At 41.6% G+C, this 12,988-nt stretch overlaps 1 protein-coding gene across 1 annotated transcript; it reads left to right on the top strand.

The window, feature by feature from the left end:
- Positions 1-638: 638 nt before the first annotated feature.
- LOC122559245 (hyaluronidase-like) lies at positions 639-5,777 on the top strand. The gene is made up of 3 exons (XM_043708627.1): positions 639-1,623; positions 4,618-4,707; positions 5,293-5,777. Exons 1-3 carry the CDS (start codon positions 697-699, stop codon positions 5,611-5,613), a joined length of 1,338 nt encoding a protein of 445 aa, XP_043564562.1. The 5' UTR covers positions 639-696; the 3' UTR covers positions 5,614-5,777.
- Positions 5,778-12,988: the final 7,211 nt, after the last annotated feature.

Here is a 12,988-nt window from a genome sequence, read left to right as displayed (position 1 = left end):
GGCTGTTGGTAAAGATACCTCAGCAAGGGGCTTGGCTATCTTTTCCCTAGCTTCCCTAGTTCTGGGATACCCCTGATCAGGTCCCGAGGATGTATCTACCTTTTTGCATGTTAAGACCTCCAGCACTACTTCTTCTGTAATTCATACTCTTTGGAAGACATCATTATTTATTGCCCCAGTTCCCTAGCTTCCATGTCCTCCTCCACAGTAAATACTCATATAAAATGTTTGATTAGTATCTCATCCATCTCCTGTGGTTCCCATCTCCATGGGAAATCATAGACAGCCTCGTTGATCTTTAAGCGGCCCTATTTTCTCTGTTGCTACTGTTTTGTCCTTAATGTAATGGATTGCAATGGTTCAAGATGGTAGCTCACTGCCATCCTGTCAAGGGAAACCAGGAATGGACAATAGTGGCCCATTCAGTGATGCCAATGTGACATGAATGAATGTTTAAAAAGCAGATGGTGGAAGATGAATATTTTTAGCACATTTTTACTATTATCACACTGCAGAGATCAACACTTAGCACTTCAATGTTGCGTGACTAACACTTATACAATGAATCTTGAATGTTTGATTGGTTGGTGTGGAATGTTTTTTTGGTATCCAAATGAATCTTTGTGGGGGTTTTTTGTCTTACAGAATGCTCTAATTGGGAGAACTTGACCAATTGCTGAGGAAAGAGCCGTAATCATGTTATCAGCTCTCACACAACTCACATGCACCTTAGTTTATCTCTCTACCCATTTGCCCACCATATCAGGGGTAGAAGCTAAACCAACACTGCCCTCCCCAATGATTTATAATAAGCCATTTTCTGTGATTTGGAACACACCTATTGCAAATTGTAATGAGAGCTTTGGAATTAAATTGGATCTGGATGAATATGGCATTGTTGCCAATGAAAATGGCCTCCTTATTGGGAAGAAGATCACCATTTTCTACAAGAGGCAACTGGGGCTTTATCCATTCTATACAGATGAGGGCATCCCAATAAATGGGGGCCTTGTTCAGAATGCCAGTCTAAGCAAACACCTTGATGTAGCGACTGGAAACATTAACAGTTTAATGGATCAAGACTTCAGCGGTCTTGCAGTGGTAGATTGGGAGGCTTGGCGACCACTTTGGGTCCGCAACTGGGGTGTGATGGATATCTACAGGAAAAACTCAATAGAGCTGGAAAGAAGCAAACAGTCTAATTTAACTGAAGATGAGATTAATAAAAATGCCATAAATAATTTTCAAACTGCTGCAAAGGCTTTTATGGCAGATACACTAGAGCTAGGGCATACAAAAAGAGAAAAAGGTTGCTGGGGCTTTTACAAATATCCAGACTGTTACAATTACTTCAATAAATTAACTAATTACACAGGTCAATGCCTAAAACAAGACAGCTCTAATAACAATAAATTGACATGGCTCTGGGAGAAATCACAATGCTTATATCCCAGTGTCTACATTCCTCAGAGGGTTGCAAACTCAGATCACGTACAGAAGTTTACCCACTATAGGGTGAAGGAGGCACTCCGTATTGCTGCCTATGGTCGATCAAAGGAAGCCCTCCCTGTTTTGGTTTATGCCAGATACTCATACAGACAAACACTTGATTTCCTCTCTGAGGTAAGAAATACATATTGCTGTTGGCTAAGGTTATGTTTCTAGAGGAGTTTTTTAAAAAATATAAGTTGTATTCTGCTGATTCACCCATTCAGCTGATATCATACAGCCTGTGGGTAGAGTTCTATTCCAGCTATCAGAGAAGGCAGATATATTTGTATCAGCTCCCTAAGATTATGCCTGATTAGAATGCATTTGCGGTAATTGTTATCATGCAATAAGCCATTTTGTCACTGAAGAACAGTACCTCTTCTATAGGTAACCTACAATGCTGTATCCTCGGTCACTGCTCAACAACAAAGGAGCAAATGCAGAGAATGCTGGAGAGACTCAATAGATCTGGCAGTTTCTGTGCAGCCAGAAATAGAGTTAATTCTGCAAGTCTGATATGACTCTTCTTCAGAACTCAAAGACAACAGAGGATTTATTGGTAGCGGTGATCTATTTTGGCCAACTCTTACTCTGTGCTACAGACTGGCAGAGAACAAGCTACCGCATCATGCTGGTAGTGGCAATCAGGATAATACCACATGGTGACCATTGGTTGTTCAGACGTAGGAACTGGGCGATTTTGTTTATATAGTGATGTAATGAAAAGTCGATTCTCCTGCTCCTCGGACGCTGCCTGGCCTGCTGTGTTTTTCCAGCACCACACTTCTCAACTCTGGTACTAAATTGACCTAGGTTGTGCTGTTGGCATAGCAACTTGACATGACCAGCTGTTAACAATATTTTGATTGATTCAGATAGTCATGTAGTGGTGCTGCCAGTGGACAGCTTCTGCACCCACTTTGAGTAATGTTTGTGTGTCTCTAAATGTGGTCAGCCACTTCCTCATGGTTGGAGCACATACAGTCAAGCCCTCAAGACAAGGTGGAGCTCATCACCATCATGGACTTCTGCTTTTGCATCATGTTAATTCTAGATGTTAGAGTATAAGATGTGTATAAATTGTAGGTTGTTTTTACTTTCCTTTGTGTGGAAAAGGTTATTTTGTTCAAACTTGTAAAATCTGATAGTTTTATTCTCTTCTAAATACCCAGAATTTCAAACTTTGTCTATTATAAGCCAAAAATAAGTTATCGGTCCCTAACTGATTGTAAAACACAAGTTTGGGTTGTCTCCTCTGGCATTTTAACAGTTATATTAATTAACAAATAAGGCAAACAAATTTCCAGTTTAAATAGTCTTACATGAGTATCCCAGACTACGAAAATGTCTGGGTTTGTTCAGCTCTTTATCTTAGGCAGTCCCTCAGGATGAAAGATGACTTGCTTGTGTTTGAGTCTGTTTGTTTCAGAAACTCCAATATGTGCCCCTTAAATTTTAACAGTGATCACATGGGATAAAAGAAGAGAGTAGATGTGCTGCTGATTTCTGGTTCTGTTATCAGATTTAACATGCCGCATAAAACACTACCTTGTTTCTATCTTTGTTGTTCATTTACCTTTGAAAAGGAACTCAGAGCTGTACAATTGACTCCTTACACTTTTCCTCTTCTCTTTCCCCACCATTAAGAAACTCTTTATAACCTAATACTAGAAAAACTAAAGCAGCTTTAGAACAGTGTAATCGAATGTTATATATATATATACATATATAAATCATTTATATAAATATATAAAAATCTATACATTGTGAAATTTTCAGGCTGAGTTATGTGCAGGACATTATTTCCAAGTTATAGAGTCATAGAGAAGTACAGCACAGAAACAGATCCTTCAGTCCAACTTGTCCATGCTGACCAGATATCCCAACCCAATCTAGTCCCACTTACCTGCACTTTGTTCATATCCCTCTAAACCCTTCCTATTCATATACCCATCCAGATGCCTTTTAAATGCTGTAATTGTACCAGCCTTCACCACTTTCTCTGGCAGCTCATTTCATACGGGTATCACCCACTGCATGAAAAAAATTGCCCCTTAGGTCCCTTTATTATCTTTTCCCTCTCACCTAAACCTATGCCCTCTAGTTCTGTACTCCTCCATTCCATAGAAAAGCCTCTATTTATCCCATCCATGCCTCTTGTGATTTTATAAACCTCTGTAATGTCATCCCTCAGCCTCCAATGCTCCAGGGAAAACAGCCCCAGCCTATTCAACCTCTCCCTATAGTTCAAATCCTCCAACCCTGGCAACACCCTTGTAAATCGTTTCTGAACCCTTTCAAGTTTCACAACATTCTTCCAATTGGAAGGAGACCAGAATTGCATGCAATATTCCAAAAGTGGCCTAACCAATGTCCTGTACAGCTGCAATATGACCTCCCAATTCCTATATTCATTGCTCTGACCAAGGAAAGCATACCAAATGCCTTCTTCACTACCTATCAATCTGCGACTCTACTTTCAAGGAACTATAAACCTGCACTCCAAGGTCTCTTTTTCAGTAGCATTCCTGAGGACCTTACCATTAAGCGTATCAGTTGATCCTCCCCTCTGCCTTACTCTTCATTCACTTTCAAGTTTAGGTCTTAGAAGTAACAGGAAATATATAGTTCAAGTCTCTGAAAATACACACACATGTTGCAGTCCTCCAGCTCTTTCAGACGTAACAGCTGCTGTAAGACAAAGCAATAACTGCAAGTATCAGAAGTAGTTTCTGATAGGCGATAGCATCTGGCAAGAGGCTGGAAGTAAGGTGTTGGGAAGGAGCAAAGTTTGTGACAGAATCTAGTAAATGCACCTTATGGAGCAAACAGGACAGGGGTTCACATCATGGGTCTTCTATGTAATTCTATAGAGGAATAGCAACTACCCTCGCACTCAGGTGAGAAGTTTATTCTAATGTGAGCTGTATGTGAAATATGGTGAGACAAAAACAAGACAACACATCTTAAGATGCTTCTGAATGCAACCATTAGCTCGTTCAGTTTCAGTGAGCATGAGTTAGCTTCTCCATTTTGTTGGTTTTTCTTAGCGTGTGTGTGGTTCTAAGTTCCGCCGTAAAATAATGAGTAATGAACTCCTACTGAATTGGAATTTGGCTTTTCCAGATTGACTTGGTGCACACCATTGGAGAGATGGCAGCCATGGGGGCTTCTGGAGTGATTCTGTGGGGGAATAATAACTATGCTCGCACTGAAGTGAGTATTTAATTCCCATATATGTAAAACCATTCAAGTGAGGACATGTGAGAAGTGGCTGTGAACAAAGACAATATAATCATAGAGTCATAGAAACCTCACAGTTCTGAAAGAAGACATTCTTGATGACCGAGGCATGTAACTAACTAACAGTAGCAATGAGCAACACCAACCTTCTGTTGGCTCCATTGGGAGTGCCTATTAGAGCATTTAGATCCCTTGTTGAAGTCATTACGTTTTCAAGAACATTGAAATAGTCATTTCATGGAACAGAATTTGAGTATTTCTGAAAAGAGAGATACTTCATTGCAGTTGTTGTCTTGTGCTCATCAGGTCAATTCACAAAAACTTACAAAATAAAGGGAAAGCAACATTTATATTGATGGAGAAAATGGTGTTAGTTGGTTGTCAAGAAAGCTTTGATTGTAGACTGTTTCCATGGAGAATGTAACAATTACATGATGAACGCAAGAAGAAATCTTTCGACTAAGTGTGCCATTTTTCTGTAACAGTCAATATTAAAAAAGCTGAAGCGATCCTTAGAAAATTGCATAACAGGTGCATATGCTTGTGCTTTTCTGTTAGGAAACCTGTTCGAATCTGAAGACGCAGATTGATGAAAACCTTGGAAAATTCGTTAAAAACATCACTACAGCTACCATGTGGTGCAGCAGGCTGTTGTGCAATAGTAATGGACGATGTTTGCGGAAGGACACTGAATCCAAAGCTTACCTGTTTCTTGATTCCAACTTAATGCAAATTATATCTGCTATTATTTCTGATAACATTGAAGAATCCAGAGAAGAAATCCTTTCCAAAGCTAAGGAAAACATGAAAGCTAAATTCAAATGCCAGTGCTACAAGGCAGGGCTGGGATCCAATTGTGAGGCTAAATCAGGTTCCTAGATTGGGGATTCAGCATTCTTTTCTTCCCCTCCTTTCTTTAGCTTTCAAATAAGGTGATGGGTCCACATTTGCTGACTTCAATTAAATAACAATGCTGCATATAGGCAGTGGCAGTACTATTTCCAATAGGTAAAAACAATGACTGCAGATGCTGGAAACCAGATTCTGGATTAGTGGTGCTGGAAGAGCACAGCAGTTCAGGCAGCATCCAAAGAGCTTCAAAATCGATCCGGACAAGTCATGGGGACAGTGCTGAGCTGGAAGTTTGGAACTAGGGTGAGGTGGGGGAAGCGGAAATGAGTAAACTGTTGAAGTCCACATTGATGCCCTGGGGTTGAAGTGTTCCAAGGTTTAAGATGAGGCGTTCTTCCTCCAGGCGTCTGGTGGTGAGGGAGCGGCGGTGAAGGAGGCCCAGGAACTCCATGTCCTCGGCAGAATGGGAGGGGGAGTTGAAATGTTGGGCCACAGGGCGGTGTGGTTGATTGGTGCGGGTGTACCGGAGATGTTCCCTAAAGCGCTCTGCTAGGAGGCACCCATTCTCCCCAATGTAGAGGAGACCGCATCGGGAGCAATGGATACAATAAATTAGTGGATGTGCAGGTAAAACTTTGATGGATGTGGAAGGCTCCTTTAGGGCCTTGGATAGAGGTGAGGGAGGAGGTGTGGGCACAGGTTTTACAGTTCCTGCGGTGGCAGGGGAAGGTGCCAGGATGGGAGGGTAGGTTGTAGGGGGGCGTGGACTTGACCACGTAGTCACGGAGGGAACGGTCTTTGCGGAAGGCGGAAAGAGGTGGGGAGGGAAATATATCCCTGGTGGTGGGGTTTTTTTGGAAGTGGCGGAAATGTCAGCGGATGATTTGGTTTATGCGAAGGTTGGTAGGGTGGAAGGTGAGCACCAGGGGCGTTCTGTCCTTGTTACGTTGGAGGGGTGGGGTCTGAGGGCGGAGATGCGGGATGTGGACGAGATGCGTTGAAGGGCATCTTTAACCACGTGGGAAGGGAAATTGCGGTCTCTAAAGAAGGAGGCCATCTGGTGTGTTCTGTGGTCCTCCTGGGAGCAGATACGTCGGAGGCGGAGGAATTGAGAATACGGGATGGCATTTTTGCAAGAGGTAGGGTGGGATTCAATGATTGTAATACACACGTAATGTCCCCACCTGTGGACCTTCCTGTGGGCAACCACAAATTAGGAATGAGGAACAGGAACCAAGTAAGCTGGGGTGCTGAAAGACTCCCTTTGGTCTTCCATAAATGCAGCAGAGCGATATTTCCGTGGTATCATGAGGAACACTCCTGTCTGACCCTCAAGTAAAGTTGATATATTCAAAACCTGGCAGCCAGTAGTCATGGGTGGAGAGTTTTCATTGTACATTCTGCCCATATGTTCCACAACACTGCAACCAACATTATAACCTTGCTATTCGGGTCCTAGTTTGTGTGGGAAAAGAACTTGACTCTGTCAATCAGAGGCTCACCAGCACAGTGATAACTGTACCAGCCTGATATTGGTCTGGCCCCTATAGAACCACCTCATACTTCAATTCACACATCAGACTCTCTGGATCTGGACAAGGGCCCAGCTCCAGACATTGAGGCCTGATGGTTAAAATTGGATCCTCATCGCAAGCATTCAACCATCTTGTTAAAGCCAAGTTGCCCCAAGTGAAAAGCAGTACACATAGATAACATTTGTCATCATTTCCAGTTGTAATCCCATCCCCACCAGCTTAAACAAATCAACAGAGTCAGCTTCAGTGTTGAAACCTGTTACAGGATTATTGCCATTCCTTCAGCCAGATACTTAACAGTAAAAGGTAGAGTCCCCTGCTGGACCATGGAAGTCCTATTTCATTAGAGGGTGACGTTTAATGGTAGTTTAACCAGAGGTCACCTTGCCTCAGGCAAGGGCAGAGGTTGACAAAAAGAGTCCTTCATGATAAGCTCCGTCAGTTCTCCAATTGAACCCGTGCAATTGGTGTTGCCTTGCGTCACAAACCAGCTGTTAAACCAACTGAAATATTCACAGTGTACCACTGAAGGCGCTATTATTCATAATGCATCTTTGCTTCATACACCAGGAAATATTTCCTGCCATTACCTTAACAGACTCAATTTGCAAGAACGACATCCCAGGAACTGCTCATTTTTAACATGTTTAACACGAAAGTCAGGATTCTTCTTGTTCCTGGTGAAATAGTCTGTCAGCATTATGTATGGACTTAGACACTTGAATAACATTTTGGGCAAAGGACTGTTCCTCCAGAAGGGGTCAGCAGCTTACTGCGAAGGAATGGTAAATATTACTAAGGAAAGTTAAAGGAAAATATACATCAGCCTCATAGAAAAAATCCAGTTTTAAGAAAACAGCTAAGGTGTAAATTTTTAGACTTCATGGCAAGACAAGCAAAAAAATTGCTGAATGTTTAGACAGTCTTAGCCTTGGCATCAGTGTGCTTGAAAATTGTGCCCCCAACAACATCTGCCATTTGCACTCTGATAATGGAAAGAACAGTACAGCACACAAAACAGGCCCTTCAGCCCACCAAGACTGTGCTGACATCTGATGCCTTTCTAAACTAAAAACCTTTGGCCTCTACGCTGTCCGTATCTCTCTATTTCCAGCCTATTCATGTATCTGTCAAGATGCCTCTTACACATTGCTGTTGTATCAGCTGCCACCACTTCCTCTAGCTGCACATTCCAGGCACATAACCACCCTCTGCATAAAACTCCTGCCTCTCAAATCTCCTTTAAACTTACTCGCTTTTACCTTAAATCTATGTCCCCTAGTAATTGGCATTTCTACACTGGGAAAATCATTCTGACTATCCACTCTACCCATGCCTCTTATAACTTTGCAAGCTTCGATCAGGTCGCCCCTCATCCTTTGATGTTCAGTTCAAAGCAAACCAAGTTTGTCCAAACCAGGTAAACCATTTCTGGTAAACCATTTCTATTCCTTCTCCAAAGCCTTCACATCCTTCTTATAATGTGGCATCCAGAATTGTACAGAATATTCCAAATGTGGCCTGTTCAAAGTTCTACATGGATGCAAAAGTTAGACAGTGAGGCAACCCAGGGCAGAATTTAGATGTTTATCGTGTTACAACATGTAAGTGTCAATTGTAATATTTCCGTTATACACACCTGAGGTTTTCTCAGATATCACAAACAAGTGTAGAGCTTCCATCATGAGTTGTTTCTGGCTCAAGGAAGAATGACTGTCAATTTTTTTTTATTTCTTCATGCCCAGCGTTAATTGCCCTTCCCTCAAAACCAAGATGCTTAGTTAAGGCAGCTAGACAATTAAGAGTCAATCACTAATCTGAAGTTGCATTTGGGAGGCAGATTTCCTTCCCTTGAGAGGATTAGTGTGCCAAATGGGTTTTTATGAAAATTGACAGTGGTCATGATTAGACTGGAGTTTTAATTCCAGACTTCTAAACATCTGCTATGGTGGGATCTTGATCATTTTCCTTAGAACACTAGCCTGGAGTTCTGGATTACTAGTCCAGTAACATCACTACTTCACCACACCTCCCCTTCCAGTAATAGTATTCAGGGGACAGGGGGCATAAATGTGTGAATGTAGACAAAATTAAACAGGTCTATTAGAATGGAACCACGCAGTCCACACAAAGGAAAATGGGATAACATAGCTCTCAGGTGTGTGTTACAGATTGCTGCTGAAATAATCTCCCAATTCTTGCTCATGCCAAATAAAATCTTAGCTATAATCAATATGATAACAGAACTGAACAATTGAACTGAGTCCAAGAAGAATTCAAAAATGCATAGAACTTAAATGGTTTCGCAGTTTATACATTGTAGTATACTGAGGGAATGCATGACCAGCAGCAAATTAAAGCAAACTTAATGAAGGAGCAATTGATAATTTAATACGAATCAATAATTTAATATGAAATTAATAATCATTCCTTCCTTTGTAATTATAGCTTTGAATTGTAATACATGGTGTTTGGGTACGAATTCAATAAACCTTCGAAATGTACAACAATAATGGTGCGTGTGTATGATATGCACTGTAATTTGGGAGGGACATTGTGATTACAAATACGTGTTTGCTAGCAGGCAGAGTCCTGGAAGAGGTTAATGTATTTATTGTGCAGACCATTTTAAAGATGGAGTATATTTTTTAAACTCCATGCATAATTTTTGAGGTTTAAAGTGCATTGCGTACCAAACATGAGTCACATATTGCGAGATCTCAGCTGCTTAGTGTTGGAAATGAAAGCATATCGGGATGAACTTTGATGTGTAAGACCAAAGTTAGACCAGTTATGCCGTCTGTGGAATGAGTTGTTCCTTCCCAGCACGATAACAATTGGAGTTTGGAATCTGAAAACCTTAAAGTGAGATTATTTAGTTTGGGATTATGTCCGGCAAGGACTGGTTGGACCAAAGGGTCTGTTTCATTGCTGTAGGGCTCTATGTTGTTACTGGAAAACTAATCCTGTGAAAATCCTGGAACAGTTTCCAAACATACCATCTAGAATATGGAGTGCTCACAGCCTGTTCACCCTCTAGTGTCAGTGAATCATCCTTACTTACATTACTTGTATACTATTTTTCTTTACTTAACTAATGTATCATACCTAAACTACTGTTTCCTAATAAACATAAGCTATCTGAAAATTCCAACTGTCTACATTAGGTAGCTCTGTTCCCTACCTCTCAAAATGGTGTCAGGAGTAGGATACCACAGGATTCAAGGATTAACCGGCTTTAAATTTGACAATGTAAATTTAAACATGAGTGGAGTAGTCCTAATGTGAAAGCTGAAGCTACAATAGTATTAACACAAGCTAGATGATAGTTGATAGAGAATTTCACAGTGACAGCTGGGGCAGCTGGAGCAAAAGATGTACTGGAGTGATAGAGGAATATGACAGAAGTTGTATGTCTATTGTTGATAGACACTGTAAGGAGGTAGTGAGGGAAAAATATACTTTACCTCATCCTCAGCAATGTATTTGCTGCAGATGCATCTGTCCCTGACAGCTTTGTGGGAATGACTTCCACATAGTCCCCATTGAGATGAAGTCCCATCTTCATGTCTACAATTCCTCCATAGTGTTGTGTGGTATTGCCACTGTGCTAAATGGGTTCGATTTTGTCTAGAAAATCAAAACTGGGCGTCCATGAGACACAGTGGGCCAGCAGCAGAATTTACTCAAATGCAATCTGCAACATAATGACTCTGCATGTGGCATTGTGGTTTGCACTGCTGCCTCACAGCGCCAGGGACCCTGGTTTGATTCTAGCTTCTGTGTGGAGTTTGCACATTCTCCCCGTGTCTGCGTGGGTTTCCTCCAGGTGCACCTGTTTCCTCCCATTGTCCAAAGATGTGCAAGTTAAGTGGATTGGTCAAGCTAAATTGCCAATCGTGTTTAGGGATGTATAGGCTAGGTGCATTAGTCAGGGGTCAATGTAAAGTATAGGGTAGGGGAATGGTTCTGGGTGGGATACTCTTTAGAGAATCAGTGTGGACTTGTTGAGCCAAATGGCCTACTTCCATACCGTAGGGATTCTATGATAAACCCCCTTCCCTACAACTACCATCAAGCCAGGGGATCAACCCTGATACAATGGAGAGTGCAGGAGGGCAAGTCAAGAGCAGCATCAGACGTATTTAAAAATGAGGTTATCAACCTAGTGAAGCTACACAACAGCATTACTTATGTTCCAATCTCCCTCACCCAGTCCTGCCCTAATTAACCTGTTGCATTTTCACTTTTCTTTCTTTCTTATTTCCCCATCATTCCCTGGACAGAGGGAAGGCTGTGAGTTACTCTTCACATCTGCTCTGTACAGCATGATACGCTGGTGGTCAATCTTCCCACTGGCTGATGGTTTAATTTGCTAAACTGTTTCAAAAGTAATGGAGTTTGTGTCTACCTCTACTTTGTATCTTTTCTGATGGTTCAGTTTCTTTCTTTGATCTTTATAGGGCTGAATATGCCTTTATCCCCTCATCCAGATAAAAAAATCACACAACACCAGGTTATAGCCCAACAGGCTTATTTCGAAGCACCAGCTTTCGTAGCGCTGTTCCTTCATCAGGTGGTTGTGGAGTATAAAATCGTAAGACACAGAATTTATAGCAAAAGATTACAGTGTCATGCAACTGAAATAATATATTTAACAAATCTAGATTGCTGTTAACTCCTTCATATTTTAGAATGGGTTGCAGGTTTTGTTTCATTAATATGTAAATCATCCAGATGCATCTTTTTATGTCTTTATCCATTCCAGTCACTTTTGGTGTGAAAACACCAAAAGAACTGTTTATGAAAGGTGGTAAAGACAAGCCAGGAATCCTGAGGAACAGGATTTACATGTATTTGGAAAGGCAAGGACTGAATTAGCGATAGTTAACATGGCTTTGTACATGGGAAATCATGTCTCACAAACTTGATTGAGTTTTTTGGAGAAGTAACAAAGAGGATTGATGAGGGCAGAGTGGTTGACGTGATCTAAATGGACTTCAATAAGGCGTTCGACAAGGTTCCACTGGAGAGACTGGTTAGCAAGGTTAGATCTCATGGAATATAGGGTGAACTAGCCATTTGGATACAGAACTGACAGAGGGTGGTGGTGGAGGGTTGTTTTTCAGACTGGAGGCCTGTGACCAGTGGAATGCCACAGATATCGGTGCTGGGTCCTTTACTTTTTGTCATTTACATAAATGATTTGGATGCGAGCATAAGAAGTATAGTTAGTAAGTTTGCAGATGACACCAAAATTGGAGGTGTAGTCGACAGCGAAGAGGGTTACCTCAGATTACAATGGGATCTTGATCAGCTGGGCCAATGGGCTAAGAAGTGGCAGATGGAGTTTAATTTTGATAAAATTTGGGAAAGCAAATCTTAGCAGGACTTATACACTTAATGGTAAGGTCCTAGGGAGTGTTGCTGAACAAAGAAACCTTGGAGTGCAGCTTCATAGCTCCTTGAAAGTGGAGTCGCAGGTAGATAGGATAGTGAAGAAGGCGTTTGGTATGCTTTCTTTTATTGGTCAGAGTACTGAGTACAGGAGTTAGGAGGTCATGTTGCGGCTGTACAGGACATTGGTTAGGCCACTATTGGAATATTGCGTGCAATTCTAGTCTCCTTCCTATCGGAAAGATGTTGTGAAACTTGAAAGGGTTCGGCAAAAGATTTACAAGGATGATGCCAGGATTGGAGGATCTGAGCTACAGGGAGAAGCTGAACAGGCTGGGGCTGTTTTCCCTGGAGTGTCAGAGGCTGAGGGGTGACCTTATAGAGGTTTATAAAATTATGAGGGGCATGGATAGGATAAATAGGCAAAGTCTTTTCCCTGGGGTCAGGGAGTCCAGAACTAGAGGGCATAG

This window comes from Chiloscyllium plagiosum, chromosome 18, assembly GCF_004010195.1.
Source record: "Chiloscyllium plagiosum isolate BGI_BamShark_2017 chromosome 18, ASM401019v2, whole genome shotgun sequence".
NCBI lineage: Eukaryota > Metazoa > Chordata > Chondrichthyes > Orectolobiformes > Hemiscylliidae > Chiloscyllium > Chiloscyllium plagiosum.
The sequence above is the reverse complement of the archived record's forward strand: the minus strand, read 5'-3'. Positions and strand labels throughout refer to the sequence as shown.

Excerpts from the sequence above, each read along its gene's own strand:
- LOC122559245 (XM_043708627.1), top strand. The coding sequence starts at position 697 with ATGTTATCAGCTCTCACACAACTCACATGCACCTTAGTTTATCTCTCT. Across the intron at positions 1,624-4,617 it reads CACTTGATTTCCTCTCTGAG|ATTGACTTGGTGCACACCAT; the intron begins GTAAGAAATACA and ends TGGCTTTTCCAG. Across the intron at positions 4,708-5,292 it reads ATAACTATGCTCGCACTGAA|GAAACCTGTTCGAATCTGAA; the intron begins GTGAGTATTTAA and ends CTTTTCTGTTAG.